The sequence below is a fragment of the Myotis nattereri genome (assembly GCF_964212035.1).
Source record: "Myotis nattereri genome assembly, chromosome: 14".
NCBI classification, from domain to species: domain Eukaryota; kingdom Metazoa; phylum Chordata; class Mammalia; order Chiroptera; family Vespertilionidae; genus Myotis; species Myotis nattereri.
In genome coordinates this window covers 37,283,733-37,306,670 of record NC_138089.1, presented here as the reverse complement: position 1 = coordinate 37,306,670, position 22,938 = coordinate 37,283,733, and the positions used below count along the sequence as shown (strand labels likewise).

General features: G+C 38.7%; 1 protein-coding gene across 1 annotated transcript in view; it reads right to left on the bottom strand.

Annotated features, from left to right (window-relative positions):
* The window catches only part of PIK3R4 (phosphoinositide-3-kinase regulatory subunit 4), a 159,061-nt gene that overhangs the window by 52,393 nt on the left and 83,730 nt on the right, over nucleotides 1-22,938 (bottom strand). Inside the window, exons 4-6 of the mRNA XM_081105472.1 lie at nucleotides 5,381-6,156; nucleotides 2,530-2,663; nucleotides 172-754 (exon numbers count right to left, since the gene is read on the bottom strand). Of these exons, the coding sequence (XP_080961598.1) occupies nucleotides 172-754; nucleotides 2,530-2,663; nucleotides 5,381-6,113 (1,450 nt within the window). The 5' untranslated portion in view covers nucleotides 6,114-6,156. The remainder of the gene's footprint in view (nucleotides 1-171; nucleotides 755-2,529; nucleotides 2,664-5,380; nucleotides 6,157-22,938) is intronic.

The window sequence follows — 22,938 nt, the reverse complement described above, 5'->3', positions numbered from 1 at the left end:
AAAGCTGAGTCCCAGGTAAAGATTAGCTATAAATATTACTAAAATGTACACAAATAGTTCAGGGACTAAAGGTCATTCTCAGAATTCCCAAAGAAATCAGAGAAACAAGAGGTATTATAGTCACTAACTTCATAAATATGAGTAGCTGTTACTTAGACAATAATCTCTTACCAGCATAGGCTAGTCTGACAATAGTAGCATCATCTTGGGCCAAGTGGGCTATGCCCGGCAGAATATATTCCGGATAGATATTGATATCATTGCGAGGAACCTCTTTGACAAGAGCTAGAACTTTGGTCAATGTCCTCAAGGCTTCAGCCCTCACTCTAGGAACAGAGTCATTGCTGAAGTGCAAAAGATATGGAGTAATACGATCCAAAAGAATTTCTACACTTAATCGTGGAGCCAAATGGAGAATAAGTTCCAAAGCAGCAAGTTTGGAATCACAGTATTTAAGGGTCTGTAGACAGGAGGTTATAACAGACACCAAGATAACCAGTCCATTTTCCTTAGGCTCTCCTTCAGCTTTTTCCGGCAGATCATGTCCACAGAGATTGTTAATAATGTTGCCCAAATCCTTCCGTATGACCAGAATACGCTCATCTGCAGAAAGAAATGTTTCCTTGGCAAACTGGGCCATGTAGGGCTGAAGGAAAGTGTAAAATATTTCAGGAAAGGCATTGCCACGCTGCTGCTTTAAGTAATCTTCTGCCTCTAACCGTTTATCTGGCTCACGGTGAATCATCTGAGTTACCTATACCAAGGGAGAAAGAGTAAAAAATAGATTTGAGAACAGCAAATTAAATCAGAGAAAAGCTACAAGGGCATCTTAACCATGATTTAAAGGATTTGTGAAGTCTGACTCTTCTCAATCTTTACCATTCAAACTACTTTCAGAACCTAACTACTGAGTAATATGTGACTCTACTACTGTCCTAAAAAAGCAGTAAGAAATTACATACGAACATATTACAGATGATCCAGACACATAAAGAGGAGGTGAATTCTGTTCAACATTCCCTATTTATTAAGACAGAAGAGTAATATACTGCTGCCCACAACTCAAGGATTCTTAAACTTTTTTTGAGGAGATGCCACTGAGAATCTGAGGAAGCAATGGGATTTTCTTCAGAGAAAAAGGTATACACACAAGTTTTGCATACAAAATTACACACAATTCTGAAAAGAATTACAGATCCCCTAAAACCTATTTATATACCAGAGTTCTGGTTTAGACTTATTTTCACAAGCTTTAGGAAATACATGGTTTACTAGTAGGTGTAGCACTAGAATCTGTTCACAAAGGGAATCAGTGGTTTAAACTTTTCAAGTAGTGTAAAAAAAATGTTAAATCCTGCAAACACTAGAAATAACATACCAATTTGAATTTATCTTATGTTTTCTAACAACATAAGAAAATTTGTTCAATATACAGAGCATAGTTTAATCATTCCTAGACCCTCCCACTGTATTAGCCATTATTCAAATACTCAAAATATCATATACGTATATCTAGTTATTTGAGCTTTCTGTTTAATTCTAAGAGATTCACATTAAACTTGGGGGAATCAAATATACTATAAATAAGGAAAAGTGACCTAACAGAATTACTTTGACAGGTTAAACTCTAAAGATTAGTCAATTCACTCCTTACACAGTTAAGAAAATGTAGGCCCAAATTCATGGCAGTGTAATGTGATGAATGAATGCCACATCCAAAGACATACCAGCCAAATATACCAACTCCTAATCCAGCTGAGCTAAATTAGTTTCCTTCATCTGAAGCATATTTTTTAGTATTTGCTATTTGTAAGAGAAATTAAAATATTTCCCTACCTTACTAAAGGATATTTTAAATACACCATATCCTTTCCATGACTCAGAATCATCATCATAAGCATCAGTTCCTATACTGACTGACTTTAAAAAGATCCCCTCAAACAGTAATATGGATATATGGCTTATATGACCTCCCACAGAATTCCTCATATCTGTTCTGTTATACTAATCCGTGATTCTATATCTTCCCTTCCAGAACTTCCCTCAGTGTCAAGGGTAGTATACAAAGTTAGTAGCTTCTATATGAAATGGCCTTATATTGCTGCATTATATTCAAGTTGATATTTCCTGTCTTCTTCATATCTTACTAGCAAGCTCTAGCTTGGACAACTTCTCTAACCCCCAGGCATCTCCTTACTTCTGTTTAAACCCATCCAAAGCAGAGCTAAAGATTATAATGGGAAGAGGTGTCTGTGTGAGTTTGAGTGTGAGTGTGTGTGTGAGTATGTGTGTGTGTGTGTGTGCGCACGCGCACATATGAAAAAATAAGTCAAAGAAGCTCTGTGTCTGGGAAGGGGGGTAGGGGAATTGTACATTTCTCCCTAATAAAGTAAAAACCATAAGGTATTTGTATTAGTCTATAGGACTTTATTGCTTTGTTCCAAATTTATAACACTTTAGAGAATGGACTAATGCAAAAGAACAAAATTCTATTGAATTCTTTATGGTAAATATTTGTAGCATAGTTACCAAATCTCTGATACTGCGATCTTCAATTTTATTTAGCACTTGTTCAGGGAAAAACTGTCCATTTCTATAAGCCAAAAGTTGAGAGAGATCAAATAATGGTACACCTTCTGTAAAAAGTTCAGCTATCACACAACCTGGAAAATAGCAGATATAATTCCATTAAAAATGAAATGCAAGAAATCATTAATATAGATCAAGGATTCAGAGAATTCATAAAACTCAAAATGTGAAACCAAGTAAACTGAATTATAAATTTTAATGCAATATACAACAATCAATCAAGATAGGGAAAATATCGATTGCCTAACCATCAGTTTCAAAAAGTGTAACGTCAAAAAGGCCCATTCTATTTTTGACCCTCTTAAAAAACAAAACAAAACAAAAAAAAACTTAAAGTTACTTCCTAGTTCTATAATTTTAAATGAATGTGCACATATAATGTACACACCATACATTTAGAAATAGGTGGATAGAGTAAAGCCACAAGAAATACACTGGGGTGTTTTATTTAAAGTATGGATTTATAGAAATTAAATTCAAAAAGAATTACTGAGAAATCATAGCTGACAATTCATTTATTCATCATTAAACTAAAATATCAATGATGAGAATTATTGATCATCTGCCTCCTGCACACACCCTTTACTGGGAATAGAGCCTGCACATTTAACAATTCTTAAAGAGATCCTTACATAGCATTAGCTCACAGCCTTTGCATTTGCTGATCCTTCTGCCAAAAATGCTATTCCCCAAGTAGGACAGTTTATACCTCCATCTCCTTCAGATCTTTAATCAAATACCACTTTAGCAGTGAGGCCTTTCTTGACTGCCCAGTTTAGGCCCACAACTACAACTACCTCATACTCCTCACCTGGCACATTCCCTTTGCCTTTCCCTTTCCCTGCTGTTTAACCCACAGCATCAACTGCCAAATTATATATATTTAATGTATTTATTTCTTTATTGTCTACATGCCCACTAGAAAGCAAACTCCATGAGGAAGGGATTTTTTCTATTTTGTTCACTGAAAAATCCCCAGCAACTAAGACAATTCCTGACACACAATACACACTCAAAACATTTATTTCATTAATTTCCACCTATATAATGTAAGTTTTAGAATAAAACACTTAAAAACAGCGATTACAAACATCATAACCAAGAAGGAAATAGAACTAAACAACACTATGAACCAACTGGATCTAACAGAAATCAAAGAAACACTCCACCCAACAATAGAATGCAAAATTCTTCTCAAGTACAAATGGGACACTCTCCAGGTTGGACTGTATGCTAGGTCATAAAACAAGGCTCCATAAGTTTAAAAGAACTCGAATCACACAAATTGTGTTCTTCAAATCACAACAGAACAAAAAAGAATTAGGAACAGAAAAAATTTTAAAAATTCAAATATTAAGAAGTAATCATACTCCTAAATAACCAATAGATCAAAGGGAAATTATGAAATACTTTGAGATGAATGAAAACAAAAATACAACATACAAAAACATATGTGATGCAACTAAAGCAGTGTTTAGAGGAAATGTGTATCTATAAATACCTTAAGAAACAAGAAGAGAGCAAACTCAAACCAAAGTAAACAGAAGGAAAGGAATCACGAAGACTGGGGTGGAAAAGGCACATTACTACCAACAGTACAGAATGAATAACTACATGCCAACAAATGTGGTCATCTAGATGAAATGGACAGATTCACAGAAATAGATTACCAAAGCTGCCCTAAATAGAAATAGAAAATCTGAATGAGCATTATAAGAGAATGAATTGGTTATGAAAAATTTCCCACAAAGAAAAGCCTACACCAAGATGGCTTAACAGGTGAATTCCATCAAACTTTGAAGGAATTAGCATTCGCCCTTCACAAATTCTCTCAAGAAATGGAAGAGGAGGGGAACACCTTCCAACTCATTCTATGATGCCAACACTACCCTTATACCAAACCAGATAAAGACATCACAATAAAAGTACAGATCAACGTCTCTGATGATACAGATTTTTAAATTCCTCCAAAACTGAGTGTAGGAGTCCCTACCTATATAAAATAAATGAGGGGAAAAAAGACACCTGAGTATAATAGAATGCAGAGGGCCTATTGATCAATGTGGAAAAGGGCTGGAACTGGAAAATCATCATTTTAAAGCCATCACAATAAAGATTGGATCAAGCAAGAATAATCATCAGTGGATGCCAAATCAAGGAGAAAATTGTGACAACTGGTCTTGAAGTCTTTCCCACAGGTTATTAGTTGCAAGGGATTTAAAAAATTAATTATGGCCCTAGCTGGTTTGGCTCAGTGGATATAGCGCTGGCCTGCGGACTGAAGGGTCTCAGGTGCGATTCCGGCCAAGGGCACATGCCCACGTTGCAGGTTCGAGGCAGCTGCTCGGTGATTCTCTCTCATCATTGATGTTTCAATCTCTCTCTCGCTCAACCTTCCTCTCTGAAATCAATAAAAATATTTTAAAAACTAAATAAATAAAAAGAAAATGTACATATCACATGACTTTAAAAAAATTAATTATGAAGGGGAGAAATTGGGCAATATCTTGACCATCAGACACCATGTGACTGCAGAGGTGATACCGTAAAGACACATTATCACCCATGTACTAATCTTACCAAAAATGAATAACCTGATTCTAATCTCAAGGAAACAGCAAACACAAAATGAAGAATATCCTATTAAAATACATGTACACCCAAATGTATGTATAAAGCTGGTAAAAACTTAATAAGGTCTATCTATAATCTAGTTAACAGTAATGCATTTCTATATTCCAGTTAAATTATATGCACATCCCTCCTTAGCAAATTTAGCCAACTCAAATACCTGCCGAAAAGATGTCCATTGCTCGCTTCAACTCTCCTCTTGTTCTCTGATTGCTATTTAAGTCTACAAGTGGAGTTGAAGGATCTCTCATATATTCTAACTCAGTGGCAAACAACCCACCATCAACAAAACGTTCGGGAGCAATATAACAAGTTCTCCTCCGTGACGTGTCAAAGAAATAATTGAAATCTGCTGGGTTGTCTTCTGGAAGGTAAGTGGGTTTAAAACTGGCAAAATCAGTTAAGAGGACCCAGTTCCAACTGGTGACCATGACATTCTCCGTCTTGATGTCCCCATGACGGACTCCAGATTTGTGTGCTTGGTCCACAGCTGTCAGAATCTGGAAAGCAATCCAACGTTTTTCAATGTTATTTAAGAATGGACGGGTACTTATGCGATCATAGAGATTGTCTCGCACATACTGCCTGAAAAGCATGGCTGCTTTCTCAGATGCTTTTTCTGCTGCTTTCTGGAAAGGTAGACAGTTTTGTGCTGAATGAAGCCTGATTTTCAGTTCCTCCAGCTCTTGTTTATAGCTGGTTAAAGGCAATGTGGGATCCTGAATTGCAAAGACCTTCACAACCACCAGGCCTTCTCGGTGCTTCGCTCTAGCAACTTTAAAAAAACGAGTACTCCCCAGGCTCTTATCATATTCAAAGTCATGGATATCTGAGAAGTAACTCTCCACAGAAAGGATCTGTGAAGGAGCAATGCCAGCGAGCTGATTTCCCATAATGGGAGCAAGTGCCTCTGGGCCAGTAGTTAGGAAACACCACCTATTAAAAAAAAAGAAGCAAAAGGGAAAATGAAACATCATTCTTTATTTGGTCTCCTCCTAAAAGATAGATGTAACCATATTTCTCTTCCATTGAGATCATTGTACCTACCCTTCCAGGTAGCCTCTAAATTTCATACACAATTATCTAAAAAAATCTTATTTTATGTTGTCCTTTCCAGGAGCTGGGCTGTACTTAAATAGGCTCCTTCGATATTAAGTTGAAGATGTTAAAATCTGTATTTTCTGATTTTTAAAATGACTAAGCCTTTACTATATATGTTCAGTATTGTACCTAGGGCTGTGAGAGTGACCAGTCATTGTTCAAGAAGAACTTGTAGAATTAAACAAAAGACAAAAACACATTAAAAACTGGTTGAGTGCGGACCTATGAACCAGGAGGTCAAGGTTGGATTCCCCCTCAGGGCACATGCCGGGGGCTGTGGACTCCATCCCCAGTAGGGAGCGCGCAGGAGGCAGCCGATCAATGATTCTCAAAATTTGTTTCTCTCCCTCTAAAATCAATAAAAAAAATAATAATAAAAAGTATATTTTTAAAGAGCTAATACAAGTCACTGACCTTTTCAAAGGCCAGGCCAACATCCAAAATATCAGTACCTCCTGGGCCTTCCCACCCAGCTAATAGAAGGCACGAAGTCGTCTGATTTGCAACAGCCACAGGGAAGAGACCCTGGCAAAGATGTTTAAAAAGTAAACCAAAATACACAATTGCCAAACACAGCCCAGGGGTTTCTCCTAGCTCCGATTTTGCAGGAAATAAAAGACACACACACACACACACACACACACACACACACACACACACACACACGGCCATGCGCACAGATAAACATTTACCCTGGACTCCGGAAAAGTGCCACAGGTCGGTCCCTCGCTCACACTAAGGCCATGGTGGGTCACTTCAGGGTCTGGGCGAGGGAGGGAGTCGGCAGCCTAGTCAGTCGCCTCTATGAGGGGGTGGGGGGATCTTCCTTCAAAGGCAAGCAGTGGGGTGTTGGGGAGGGACGCAGAAAAGCCCCAATCTCCAGGAAGCCCAGCTGTCCGCCCGGGAGAACGGGGGAAGCTTTCGGGGACGAAGCAGACGGAAGCAGCCAGGCTGATCCAATTGCACAGACACCCAGGGAGCTGCCCCCGCCAGCCCCCTACTCTGCCCTCGGGGCCACGCGTTTCCGGGCCTCGCCTTCCTCACGCGCGGACTTCTGGACTCTCGAGGTCCTCTCCACTCCTCAGGGTCCTCGGCACCGGAGGGAAGGCGGAGCTCGGGAGAGGGAGGGAGAACGCCACTTCCAGGGAAACACTTGTTCAGCGGCGGCACTCACAACAAACGCCTAACTCCCGGGAAAGCCGCCGGCTATGACTTCACTTCCGGCCGCGGAGCGGAAGTTATGGAGTGAGGCACAAAGCAGAGCGCCTTAAGGGCGCTGGTTGCTAGGAGACGGGGAAGGGGCGTGGTCTCGCCCCGTGAGTTGAGAGAGGAAGAAAATTAAGTTGCTTTGACAACATCTAGTCCCAGTCCTGCCCTTCTTCCCATCTTTCTTTAAACTTCGGGGCTTCTGAAATCCCCCAGAACTTGTTCAGACACCCCTTCACCTCAAGTACACAAGTTATTTAAGAGAATTCACAGGCTTTTTAGGAAAGTTAATATAGTTTCTATACTATTAAACAGTTCACCTGTTTAAAATACAAAAATCAATTTATACATATGTACATATGTATACTTACAAATACATTTACAGAGTTGGCCAATCATCCCTACAATCTAATTTTGGAACATTTCTTGACCCCCTCAAAATGAAACCCTGTAACTATTAGCAGTCACTCCCCATTCTCTCCATTCCTCCCCCCATCCCCCTGCCAGCCCTAGGCAATCATTAATCTACTTTCTGTTTCTATAGGCTCGCCTATGACAGACGTTTCATATATATGGCATCTGCTCTCTCTCTCTCTCACTTTGTTGTTGTTGGTTTTTTTTTACAATATGTGGTCTTTGTGGCTGATTTCTTTCACTTCCCTTTTTTAGGATTACCTCTGTTGTAGGTTGTATCAGTACTTCATTTCTTTTCTTGCTAATTATTCTATTGTATGAATATTCCACATTTATTATCCATTCATTAGTTGATGGATGTTTGGATTGTTTCTACTTTTTGGTTATTATGAATAATGCTGCTATAAACATTTATGTATAAGGCTTTTTAAGGACATATGTTTTCCTTTCTCTTGGGTAAACACCTGGGAGTAGAATTGTGAAATCTTCTGGTATTTCTATGTTTAACATATTGAAAAACTGCCCAACTGTTTTTCCAAAGTGCTGCCCCAGTTCACATTCCTACCAGCAATGTATGAAGGTCCCAATTTCTCCACATCTTGGCTGACACTTCTTTAACTTTTGATTACAGCCAACTTAGTAGATATGAAATAGTATCTCATTCTAGTTTTTATTTGCATTTCCCTAATGACTAATGATGTTGAGTATCTTTTTATGTGCTTATTGGCCATTAATATATCTTCCTTGGAGAAAGTCTATTCAAATCTTTGCCCATTTTTAAATTGGTTATTTGTCTTTATATTATTGAGTTTTTAAAAAATCTTCTAGATACAAGTCCCTTGTCAGATTTACAAATAATTTTCCTCTGTGTTGTATTTTCACTTTCTTGTTGGTGTCCTTCAAAGCACAAAATGTTTTAATTCAAAGCTGAACTTTTAAAATCATCCCTGCAATAAGCCCTCCTCCCTTCCCCCACACCTCTGTGCAGGCAGTACTATTACCCACTGGATTCCACAAATTACAAATGTGGAAGTCATTAAGTCATCTTCAATATCTTTCTACTTTCTCCCTCTTTCACCTGTCACCATTCAATAACCACCTGCTCCTGCTGATTCCACCTTCAAAACATGCCTTAAAGCCACCCACTGCTTGCTCTCTCTCTCCAGAGCCTGGGTAAGTCACCACCACTGTTAAGATGTCTAGAGTTTGAAACCTACTCAGAAAAGGCAGCATCATCCATATACCAAGGGTCTCAGGGTTGATTCCAAGCTGGGGCACATACCTGGATTTAGAGTTCAATCCCCAGCTCCCGTAGGAGCTCATGCAGTAAGCAACAGCTCGATGTCTGTCTCTTTCTCTCTCTCTCTCTCTCTCTCTCTCTCTCTCTCTCTCTCTCTCTCTCCCCCCCCCCCCACCCACCCCTCTCTAAAAATCAATGAGCATGTCCTCAGGTGAGAATTTTTTTTTAAGAAATTAATTTAATCTTTTTTATTTTTTAAAATGTGACTACTAGATCAGTGTAAATTACACATGTGGCTCGTGCTATATTTTTATTAAAGAACCATGCTCTAGACCTAACTTCCAGCTTATAAAAAATAAAATAGAGGAAGAATTGAAGCAATACCATCAGGAAATAATATGACAAATCCAGAAAATGGAACTTTAGCCTAGATTACTCAAACTCAATACCATGAAGAACATGGAGAGACTTTTTTAGAGTAAACGACTCCAAAGAGATATAAAATTCAAATACAATGTGCAAACTTTGACCTGATCTGTGATTAGTCACGCTATAAAAGGCATTTCATGCATAATTGGGGAAATTAGTATACAGACTGAATATTTCAGAGAGAAAGAAATGGCAAACAAATGTTTTTTAAATTGGTACTTATTTCATTTTGCTATCACTTCTCAGTGTCTTATTTAAAAACACCTACATTGCCTGACCTATGCATAGTTATTTCACCATCATACACTAAGGGACTAGTAGACAAAGAGGATAGAGCTAGTCTCCAGTTACCTTTGAATGTGTAATACTGGGTGAGACTTTGTTCTGGAATAAATAGAAATGCAAGCGCTAAATAAAGTTTTTAAAAGAAGATTATGGTTGTGCAAAAAATTAAATAAGTTTAATGATAATAAGTACCACAGGGAAAATGCAGGATCTGTAAAACTATAAAGAGGGGAGGAGCAAGACCCTCCAAAAGTGCTGGCATTTAATCTGGGACTTAAAGATGAGCAGGTTTGCCAAAACCGGTTTGGCTCAGTGGATAGAGCGTCGGCCTGCGGACTGAAAGGTCCCAGGTTCGATTCCGGTCAAGGGCATGTACCTGGGTTGCGGGCATATCTCCAGTAGGAGATGTGCAGGAGGCAGCTGATCGATGTTTCTCTCTCATCGATGTTTCTAACTCTCTATCTCTGTCCCTTCCTCTCTGTAAAAAATCAATAAAATATATTTAAAAAAAAAAAAAAAGATGAGCAGGTTTGGCTACATAATGAGTAGGGCAAGGAGTGTTCTACATAGAGGAATGTGAGGCCTAATGGTGGGCAGAAGTTTGACAGGTTAGGAACAAAGAGAAGGCCAGTGTGTGGGACTGAGGGGACAGTGAGTGATGCCAACTCCCACAGGGAAGCTGGGTAAACAGATGCCATTTATCAAAGCCATTCCTCTAAGAGTAGGAATTTCCACCAATTCTCTTCCACAGAGGACTTGAAGTGACTTTACAAAATTAAATCAGACAATGAAAATGGAAGCAATAAATATTCATTAGAAGGAGCAGAGAAGTGGTACTTGGAATTGGTGAATTGGACTTCAGATGAATTTTCAACTTGAAATGGTAACAACCAATCCCAAAAGGTAAATTTGTGGGTCACATAGTTCCCATTGTCTAGAAAAGGAAAATAAGCTAATAAATATGCAAACAAATCTTTTTCCCTAGACCAACTTCAAAGTGGAATTTTTCCTTTGACTCCTTACAGAAAAGACATTCATTAACATGTTAAGTAAGCATCATGAAGGGAGTTTTTCTATAGAATTAGGTCAATGATTCTGCAAATAAGGTGCCTAACACTGGAGAGAAATTCAATAATGTGCTGATAGCATCTTCTGTTCTTCTAGGTACTCAATCAAAACTCCTTCTCTAGGGTGACTTTTTCTAGTTGTGTGGCTTTAAATATCATCAATATGCTGCTGTTATTTTTTCTCTCTCAAACTCTTACAAAGCCCCTGAGCTCATGTATGCAATATCTAGTCAACCCTTATATTTGAGCATGTAATAACAATTTTTAAAGCAACAACTTTTATATATATGTTTAAAATGTGCCAGATATTTATTCACTTAAACTGGCCATTAATTCCATAAAGTAGATACCTTTACATCCCCATTTTCAGAGTAATATAAATAGAGGCACAAAGAGCATATTCTTAGTTAGCCACAAATAATAAATGAGAAACACAGAGATATTGATGTATTAAACAAGAATACATGTTGTTTTTGAGTAGAAAACAGTATTTGACCAGTTTAAGTTTATTGGTGGTCTGTAGGGGTGTGTGTGTGTGTGTGTGTGTGTGTGTGTGTGTGTGTGATTGTTGTATTCATGTTCAATATTATAAGTTTGGGCAGTATATAATAAATACATGGGAAATGAAGATTTTCTGTAGCAACTTTATCATATAATTGTTTGGATTAAGTAATACTAACATATATTAGGATTTTGAAACATTAAATGTTCAAATGTGTATATCAATTTGAAAGACTGTACCAATGATAACAGGGATTATCTCTCATTAATTTATATCTTTAAAAATTAAAAATTTTGAATTCTAATTCTGAATATGTATTACTCTTTTTTCTTATGGTTAATACATTTTATTGTAGAAAAGTGAGAATATATAAAAAGGGGAAGATGCATAATCCCATCAACATTTTAGTATGTATCTATTTTACATTGTTTTGAATGCCTATTTGTTCATATTTATTTTTCACAAAAATGGGATTATAATGTGCATACACAATGAAAACCCACAGTTTTGGAAACCTGAGATGTATATGTATATAGGTTATAATAACATGGATGAGTTTATGTGTATAGTAGGCCCTATATATCTATACATTCTATTGGTCAATGATTTTATGAATATTTTACCATGATAAATTGTCATTTTTATAGTAACTTCAGACACTGCAAGTTCATTCAACACCCATTCCAACCAATTTCTCCCTGCCCACCTCTACAATAGAGGCTATGAAAACTAAATACTTTTTAGATTCCATATATAAGTGACATCATACAGTATTTGTCTTTCTCTCTTTGACTTATTTCACTTAGTACAGTGCCCTCAAGACCCATCCATGTTGCCACAAATGGCAGGACTTCCTTCCTTTTAATGTTGAATAATATTCCAATGTGTATATATACCACATCTTCTTTATCCATTCAGCTGTTGATGGACACACGCCATATACTTGGGATGTTTCCCCCAATGAGATATAAGAGAAATCTGCTAGCACCACCTTTTCCCCTTTGACCTTCCTCCAGTCTTGATCACACATGCAATGTCCAGAACTACTGTAGCCATAATGTGACCACAATTCAAGAGGCATAAGAAAAGGTAAGGAGAATCACAGAAATGCTGACCTGATAATAGTCAAGCCTCTGAACTAATGTCAACAGCCTCAATCTCCAAATTTCTTATTATAAGAGAAAAATAAGTATTTATTTAAGCCACTCTGTGTTGGATTTTCTATTACTTGAAACCAAACATCTTTTTTAACTGATAAAATACTATAAAAAATACTATAAAAAGTTAACTAATTAACTTTTTAGCTCTGGAACTTTAAATTCACTTAATTCCAGGGGACATCACTGTTCAGTCTGCAATTACACTGGAGATGACTTTTATATCACAGTCTGATCTTTGCTACTGGCATCTAGTAGAGGCTAGGGATGCTGCTAAACATTCTACAATGCACAGAGCAGCCCCCACCCCCCACATAGGTAAATAAACCTATGTGATTTCTTGCATTGTTTATCTCCTGTGTCTCCTCCCTTCTTAGTTCTTGGTTAAGCTCAGCCATATTAATTAATAGTAAGTACCCTTTAACGTCTGTATTGGTATATCCAAATGAGGCGCTCTGGGTCACCTGTGCATACGTTCCATAGACAATTGGAACATTAATTGATTCAGTTTGACAGTGCTTGCCATATCATAAATCAATATCATGGCTTTTCTGAACTGGTAATAAAGATGGTAGAATAAAGAAGAATCCGGTAGTTATGGGATAGGTAGGGTTGGGTTTTTTTTTATTATTATTGTTTTGTTTTTAATGGAACTTAGCAAGATTGAGATTCCTTTCTTTTGGGGATATCCGTGCTTTGTAGGAAATGACAGAATTACATCAGTATTATAGGCTAATCTTAATCCTAATCAGGTAATATTCAGCTCTCTTTATTATTCATTTATATGTTATATATATTGAGGGAGGAATCTGATTTAATCTACATGTTTTAGTTACCTCTTGCTGTAAGAAATTACCTCAAAACATAATGGCTTAGTAATTTTTTAATTTACTATCTCTCATGGATTCTGCAGGTCTAGAATTCAGTCAGGGGCATCTCCTCTCTGCTCTACGATGTCTGGAGCCTCAGCTGAAGATGAAGGCTGTGGGTTGAAATCAACTAAATGCTCCTTTATCCACATGTCTGGAGGTTGGTGCTGGCGGCGGTGGAGGCCTAGCTGCAGCTGTCTGCCAGTGGCAGTACCCACACGTAGCCTCTCCGTGTGGCCTGGGCTTCCTCACAGTGTGGTGGGTAGGTTCCAAAAGCAAACATGAAGAGAAAGAGAGCCCGGGGGGAGCTACATTGCTAGCCTCAGTGACACAGTGTCCTATCTGCCACCTTACATTGGGTGAGGCACTTATAAAGGTCTATTCAGGTCCAAGGAAAAGAAACATAGATCTCCCTCCCTTGTCCATGCTCCTCCTTTGAGATGTGAGGCATGTCAAAGTCACATTATAAGAAGAGCAAGTGGGGTGGGCAAGCATCTTTGGAAAACATAATCCACCACATTGCACTATTACCTCATCTCTCTAATGAACAGCCATGCCATATGTACGAATGTTTTGATATTGACAATGTTCACAATTCAGGGGAGGTTGCTACTGGCATCTAGTAGTTAGAGGCTAGGGATGCTGCTAAACATTTTACAATGCACAGAGCAGCCCCCCACCCCTCCAGCCCCACCACCACCCTGCCACACACATACACACACACACACACACACACACACGCATAGAAAGAATTTGCCTTAATAGAAGTTGAGAAAATCTGTCTTTGAGTATTCATACTCTACAAGAATCCTATATAATAAAAGCCTAATATGCAAATTGTCCCCTCAGGTGGTCATTTGACCGAGAGTTTGACCGCTTGCTACAATGTGCGCTGACCACCACGGGGTGACACAGAACATGGTGGACATCAGCAACACAGTGCTGGCAGCGGGTGGCAGTGAAGGCTCCAATGGGCCCCAGTGACAGTGGGACTGTGGCTGGATGGTAGAGCAGGTGAGCAGGCAGTGCCAAGTCAAGGCGGGTGCTAGTGGGGGTCTGATCGCCCCGATGATCACTCTGCAGATGGCAACCAGTGGTGGTGGAAGGGGGCAGAGTCACTGCCTGGCTCCCAGGTGCTTAGGGAGCTGGGCAGGGGGTGCAAAGGAGGGTCCTGACCCCGATTGATCGCCCCGCAGGTGGGATGATGGAACAGGTGAGGGGGCAGCGCCAAGCCATGGTGGGGTGCCAGGTGGGGCTTCGAGCCTGAGGGTGTAAACTGGGGCCCAATCTCTGAAGGCCACCCTGAGGGATCCCACCTGTGCACAAATTTGTGCCCCGGGCCTCTAGTTTAGAATAATTAGACAGAGGCTAGAGCAGCAGTTCTCAACCTTTGGGTCGCGAACCCTTTCACAGGGGTCGCCTAAGACCATCGGAAAACACATATATAATTACATATTGTTTTTGTGATTAATCACTATACTTTAATTATGTTCAATTTGTAACAATGAAATTGGGGGTCACCACAACATGAGGAACTGTATTAAAGGGTTGTGGCATTAGGAAGGTTGAGAACCACTGGGATAGAGGGATCTATAGAAAACATCAAAATTCTGAAAGTCTTCCTACTGAATCATTCTATTCAATATTTAGTATTATGTACTATTTGTGGTCTACAAATAACAAAGGTCATCACTTAGGCAAATTTTGATTCCAAATATGATACATTGAACATCAACCTTCACTGAACACAAATAAATGGAAATGTATCCCCTGTTCATGGATCAGAAGAATTAATATTATTAAAATCTCCATACTACTTAAAGCCATCTGCAAATTCAATGCAATCCCTATCAAAATCTCAATGGCATTTTCCACAGAAATAGGAAAAAGCTCAAGCAACAAAAGCAGAAATTAATAAGTGGAATTATGTCAAACTAAAAAACTCTGCACAGCAAAAGAAATACTAAACACAATGAAATGGCAATCTAGAAAATGGGAGAAAATATTTGGAAATCATATACTTGGTAAGAGGTTAAAATCCAAAATATGTAGAGAATCCATATAGTTCAATAACAAACAAAATAAACAATCCAATTAAAAACGGGCAGAGGAACTAAATAGACATTTTTCCAGAGAAGACATACAAGTGGCCAACGGGTATGTGAACAGATGCTCAACATCATTTTAAAATATATATATTTTATTGATTTTTTTACAGAGAGGAAGGGAGAGGGATACAGAGTTAGAAACATCGATGAGAGAGAAACATCGATCAGCTGCCTCCTGCACATCTCCTACTGGGGATGTGCCCACAACCAAGGTACATGCCCTTGACCAGAATCGAACCTGGGACCCTTGAGTCCGCAGGCTGACGCTCTATCCACTGAGCCAAACCGGTTAGGGCTCATTAATCATCAGAGAAATGCAAGTCAAAATCACAAGGAGATTTCACCTCACACATGTCAGAATTGCTATCACTGGAATGATAAGAGATGACAAGTGTTGGCGAGGGTGTGGAGAAAAGCCCACCCTTGTGCACTGCTGGTGGTAATGTAAAGTGGGTCCTCGATTAAAAAAGAAGAAGAAAGAGCAAGCTACCATATGATCCAGCACCTCACTTCTGGGGCATATACTCATATATTCAAAGGACATGAAGTCAGGATCTCAAAAAATATATCTACACTGCAATATTCATTATAGCATTATTCTTAATAGCCAAGATATGAAAAGAACCTAAGTGTCCATCAACAGATGAACGGCTAAAGAAGATGTGGTACGTATGCACAATGGAATACTAATCACCCTTGAGAAATAAGGAAATCCTGCCATTTATGACAATATGGATGGACCTACCAGGCATTGAGCTAAGTGAACTAAGTCAGACAGAGAAAGACAAATACTGTGCGATATCACATATATGTGGAAATCTAAAAAAGCTGAACTCATAAAAAAAGGAGAGTAGAATGGTGGTTACCAGGGGCGTGGAGGTGGAGAAAACAGGAAGATTTGGGTCAAAGGATAAAAACCTTTTATTATAAAACTAGAGGCCTGCTGCACGAAATTCGTGCAAGGGGCTCAGCCCTCGCAGCACCAGCTTCGTCCAGAAGGACGATCAGAAGGTCGTTCGGCTGTCCAGTCTAATTAGCACATTATGCCTTTATTATTATAGATGCATAAGTTTTGGGGATCTAATATACGGCACATGGTGATTATAGTTAACAATACTGTATTATGTACGAGAGTATCTTAAATATTCTCACCACAAAAAGAAATGACAATTATGTGAGGTGATGAAGTGGTGAGTATCACTATGGAGGTGATCATTTCACAGTATATGTTATCAATACATGTTGTACACTTTAAACTACATAATGTTGCATGTCAAATATATCTAAAAAAAAAGCTGAAAATATAAAAAAAAACTTCTCAGTGAACAAAATGAGTTTATTAAATGTATATTCCATGATTTTTACATAACTTATAGCTCTACACTTAGAGGGCATTTTTGTCATGGACTTTTATACCCTTTGTGTGGGAAATCACTTTCTGTATTACTTGGAAGAATATTTGTCTTAAAATAGATTTTTGTTAGGTTTTAATCACCTTCTCCCCTATTCTGAAGTCTAAGCTTAGAGGAAATCAACAATTTTAATGTAGGCCGTGAAGAGATGTAATTCCCTTAAAACCCCATGCATACCATGTGAGCCTGTTTTTGCGGGTTTTCCTTTTTCACATTGGTCATTCACTAAGCATAAAGAGCCATCTAATGTTTAAGCGCCAGCTCTCTAATAAAGATGAAACTGGCAGGTTCCTCTCTCCTCTCCACAGTATGCCTCACTGGCTACACACAAAGCAATTACAACTCACCAGTCAGCTCTTTTTCATGTGATAACATCAGCAATTTTGCTCAAGGCTTCTTTTTTGATGAACAATAGCAGAAATAATGGCCTAATTCACTTTAAAGAACTATTTGCTTTCTCCAAAAACAATTCAATATTAACCAAAGTTCTTCCTAATTAAACCAAGGTCATCCAATTATGCATTTTAATACTACGAGGCTTTTTAACAATATCAAAGTGAAAGAGATTTATTAGAAAAATCTTTAAAACAGGAATTAATGTGAGCTCAGAGGAAGACAAATCCTGATCTGTTTGAATTTGCCATGTTTTAAATATACCTCCAAGTCCTTTATGGATCCCAGGAGAGTCTATTTTGTCTTTCAGGGCTGGTCCTAACACAATTTGACATATCCTCAAGCCTTTCAATGTAATTTGAAGGAAGATACTTGAAATATCCTGTTACTTCAGAGAACAAAGCAACCATGTTGATTTCAACACCAAGAACAATGAATTCTTATCTCATTCCTTGTAGTGCATTTCTGAACTATTCTGGGGTTCACTTTATTTTTTCATCACTGCCTGTAAAATTGCAAATAACTATCTCTATCTACATCTGAGGAGAGAGGGAAAAAAAATCTTAACATTTTATCATATTTAAGATAAAATAGTACCAATAGTTATGCAATAGAAAATTGCTTTTCACCCTGGGGCTGGGGAGAAGGTGATAAACTCTTTATAAACATAATTCCACTAGAGGGCAGTGCATCCCAGTGGAGGGTCATGGCACAATGTCCCAGGATGTTAACTTAAGACTGTAGCAAACGTGGAAAATGTATGTGATATAATGTTAAGTGAGAAAAAATTAGAATTCAAATATTCTGTAAAAATTATGTATGCTTGTGGATAAGAATCATATAATAATTAAGAACTTAGTCAATCAGATTTTGAATTCATCCTTGTCTACACCACCTATTGACTATGTGTGCTTGAATGAGTTGCTTAAAAATCTCAGCCTCAGTTTATCCATCTCTAAAATGAAGACAATTACAAATACCATATAGGATTGCTGTGAGCATTAAAAGAGATCTCATGTGGAAAATGTCCAGTGTGGTGCCAACCATATAATACTGGTCAACAAAAAAAAATGGCAAGGTGATAATGATAATGGAAAAACGAATACTGAAAAGAAGTATAGGAAAACTAAAATAATTTTACTTATTGAACTGAGTAGTTTATAGGTTATTTGTTCATTTTATCTTATTGAAAATTACATTGGAGTGTTTGAGGTGGAACATAGTTTTAATTGAATTTAAATGAAATTATTCTCTGATAAATATTCTATTTTTTTTCTAATATCCTATCTTCAGCACTTAAAATTCAGAGGGAATTTTTTTCATGTTGTTACAAAAATGTTATTTTTCTCATTTTTTAAAAAAATTTCTTTATTGGTTAAGGTATTACAAATGTGTCCTCATCCCCCCATTAACCCCCAACCTCCCCCCCCCCCACTCATGTTCTCATCCCCCTGTTGTCCATGTCCATTGGTTTGGCTTATATGCATGTATACAAGTCCTTTGGTTGATCTCTTCCCCTTACCCCCACCCTCCCCTACTTTCCCTCTGGGGATTGATAGTCTGATCGCTGTTTCTCTGTCTTTGGATCTGTCCCTGTTTATCAGTCTATGTTATTTTTCTCATTTTAATGTTTAAAATATTATCACATTTTTGCTATTTATTTTCATTTTCTAACGGAATATTCTGTCAACACACCAAAGAAAAATGGAATATATAGATAATTTGTCTTTTAATGCTTTTAAACATTATTCTGTATGAGCTATGTAGCCTCAGGGAGGGCACAGTATATTTCTCTTAGAACTCTCAGAGTAAAAAGAATTTTATCTGATGAAAAATAGAAATATTTATTAGATTGTCATATATGCCAATTACTCATTACAAAATGATTTTTTTACATCTGAGTTCCAGTAATCTTTTAGAAGTTCCATTACAGAGGCAAATATGGCAGAGTAACAAGGCTAAAATAGTCTATCACTGACAATGAAAGTTCATATAGAAATAAAAATTTAATGCTCCTGAAATTATAGTGTGAGTCAAACTGGAAATATTTAATTTATGAAACTTTGATATATTTATTGTTCACTCTGTTCTTGGTCTTTTAAAAGTAGCTGACTCACCACCATCCATTATATAAAAAACATCAAATAAAAGCCAGTCCCAGGCAATAGGTGTCATCGCAGGCATTTGCCTAGAGTCCCGTGGTCGGCAAACTGCGGCTCGTGAGCCACATGCGGCTCTTTGGCCCCTTGAGTGTGGCTCTTCCTAAGCCTTAGGAGTACCCTAATTAAGTTAATAATAATGTACCTACCTATATAGTTTAAGTTTAAAAAATTTGGCTCTCAAAAGAAATTTCAGTCGTTGTACTGTTGATATTTGGCTCTTTTGACTAATGAGTTTGCTGACCACTGGAGACTATTATCATTCCTACATCATAGCCATTACCGATGTTACTAAGATGACCACCATTACCAACATCACCACCATCACCAATATCTTCACCATCACCGTTACTTCTTTTTTATATATAAATATATTTTTATGATTTCAAAGGGGAAGAGAGAGGGAGAGAGAGGTGGAAACATCAATGGTGAGAGAGAGAATCATTGATTGGCTGCCTCCTGCATGCCTCCTACTGGGGATCGAGCCTGAAAGCCGGGCATGTGCCCTTGGCTGGAATCAAACCTGGGACCCTTCAGTTCACAGGCCAACAGTCTATCCACTGAGCCAAACAAGTCAGAGCCACCATTACTTCTTTTACCTTGACTAACTCATTGTACACTGTTTTCGTCTCCTATTTATTTGATCCTTAAGCTGGCCAGTTTAATAAAGAAGGAAATTGATTAAGGATTTCCTGTACCTTGTATTCTAATCTCAGGTTATTATATTCTTATGAAACTAAGAGTGGCAGGTAACCACTTCCATATCTAAACCAGGATAGACTCTTGAAATAGGCTCATGATGACCACTAGGAAATATCATCAGACCAGGAAGCCAAGGAGCTATGCTTCTGCCTACTTGCCCATCACAAATGTGCTGTGGTGGATCCCAAGGCAAGTGCTCATCATGGTGTATTCCAGAAAACAAAGGCCTCTGCAAGTATAAAGAATAAGAAACTTGGTGTACTATATAAAATAAGACAACAGCGCCAGTTTGGTTCAATGGATAGATTGTCGGCCTGCGGACTGAAGGCCGCAGGTTCGATTTTGGTCAAGGGCACATACCTCAGTTGCAGGCTCCATCCCCAGCTCTGGTTGGGGATGTGTGTGGGAGGCAACCAATTGATGTGTCTCCCTCACATCAATGTTTCTCTCTCTGTCCCTCCCGCTCTCTTCCACTCTCTTTCTAAACATCAATGGAAAAATATCCTTGGGTGAGGATTAACAGAAAAAGAAAATGTGACAGCAGCTTCAACTTAATTATCCTCTGATCCTTGCCCTTCTGGTGACCCTGACCTACATCCAAGAATCTTGACCAGTTTAGCAAGGATAATAATTTTCTTAATTAAAGGATTTTGCTCAATATTCTGTATCCAAAAGTTATTGCATAATAAGAACCACCTAAAGACGACTAATTTTTTTTTCTTTGAAACAAGTTCTAGAGGCTTGGAATGTAATTTAATAACTTCTCCAGGTGAGTCTGATGGTTTTCTATGCCTGAGCATCACAGGGTATAGATGACAATTTCATCTCTTCACCAATTCTGGCATCACAGAATTCCCTGATCTGAGTTTCTTTAATGACAATAGAACCACTATGGGCCAGACCAGGAAATAAATCTTTGAAAGCCTAAGATGGAATCCCTGTTTTCTCCTTGCCCAGCTGTGACCCCACCAGGCAGAAAGCTCAGTCTAAAATGGATGATAATGGGAAGCCACCAGGTCCTGGAAAATTGTTGGTGCAAGAAATCTTTGGCCATACAACCCCAGTTTTTATCGGACCAAGAAGATGCAGTAGCTCCTATCAGAGCTATGCAAATGAGACCCAGGGGCCAAGGTCTTCAAAGGCCTCTAATCTAGTAGGATGATCTGCTCTGTTTCATAGCTTGAGAGACTGTCACCCAGGAACTACCCTAGATGACTCCATCCATTTAGAACCTTAACATGATCACCAAAGGTTTGGGAGTTAGGGATAGGCTAAGGTGATATAATGATCTGATATATCACTTCCCTGTTCTAAATATAAATGGGGACATTCTGACCATGGACTTCATTTCAGACTGCCTCCCTGTGCCTATTCTTCAAAAACATGGATATGCTCCCTCTCCACCACTACCCTCCTCCATCATTTGTATTGGCTACTGCCTCTTTGATCATCAAAGAAATTATCCCTTTCCGTGGAAGAGTCAACCACACAATTTCTGACTCTAGTAACCTCTTTCTGTTTTTATCTCATTGGGCATTAAAAGATCTCAAAAATTCCACCTGTATCTTCCCACTTCCCACCCTTTATAAACCATTACCTAATAGTACACAAAATTTGGGTTCAGATTTCTCCATTTCTAGAGCTGCTGAGACAACACTCCTAGAGCTAAAGGCTGATCTAGTTACCATGACATTTTGATATAATTTACAGCAACCTTTACCCAGAAGGTTACCTTCCACAACAAAATAGGAGCCAGTTTGTACCAGGTTAAGCCACCTACAGTTCAAGAAGACCGGAGTGCTAAAGAACCTGTCAGCAGACATAGAGAAACTCAAAGTGGTAGCTGCCCTGTGACTCCCCTCCCATTGCTAATACCCCCGCCTATGCCAAAGACCAGAGGACCTCCGCTAGGAACACTTCTGGATAACAGAAAAGGTTTGCCCCAGCACCCCTCTTCCATGTGCCTCCACCAAAATCTCACTATTCTCTACTGGCCAATGAGCTCCTATTCTCTGTTTCATACTCCAGTGGCAAGCCCCAGTGAACCAAGATTGAGAAGATGTAGTGGGCTCGCAGTGACCTCAAAGCTTGAACCAGTGCTTGGTTCACTAGGAAGGGAGTGGCTGAGAGAACAATCATGGAATTCTGCCCTTCATCTTGGAAACAGAATACAACAGATCATAAAAAGCGAAATGATCAGTGGGAACCAAAGGAAACACATCCCAGGCTGTCCCTTTAAATGGGTCTGACTTACCAGTACGTTGTCCCACAGAGGACAAAGGAAAGCATAGCGCTTACAACAGCATATCTCAAGATTTTCCCGCTGTGTCCTCTTACACATCTGCTCATAACATTTACTTACATCCTCCTCTTTTGTTTTGTGTTTTCATTCAATTACACCGAGTCCCACACCACATCCTTCCATTGCCCCCCACTCCCACACACACCACTTGCCTTTATCTGTTAGGTCAGAGGGATTTGAACAAGTTGGGCTGGCCTGGCTCTTCCCTCCTAAGCTTTCCCACTGCGGGTAGGAAATTGAAACTATAGAACTTTAAGACGATGCTTAGTATCTGAGCAAGGTTCTTCCTGTGCAGTTTAATACCTTAGATTGGGGTAGCTTTGTACTAGGTCTGATTATGGATTTCAGGATAGACCTAAACCACAAAGAAGC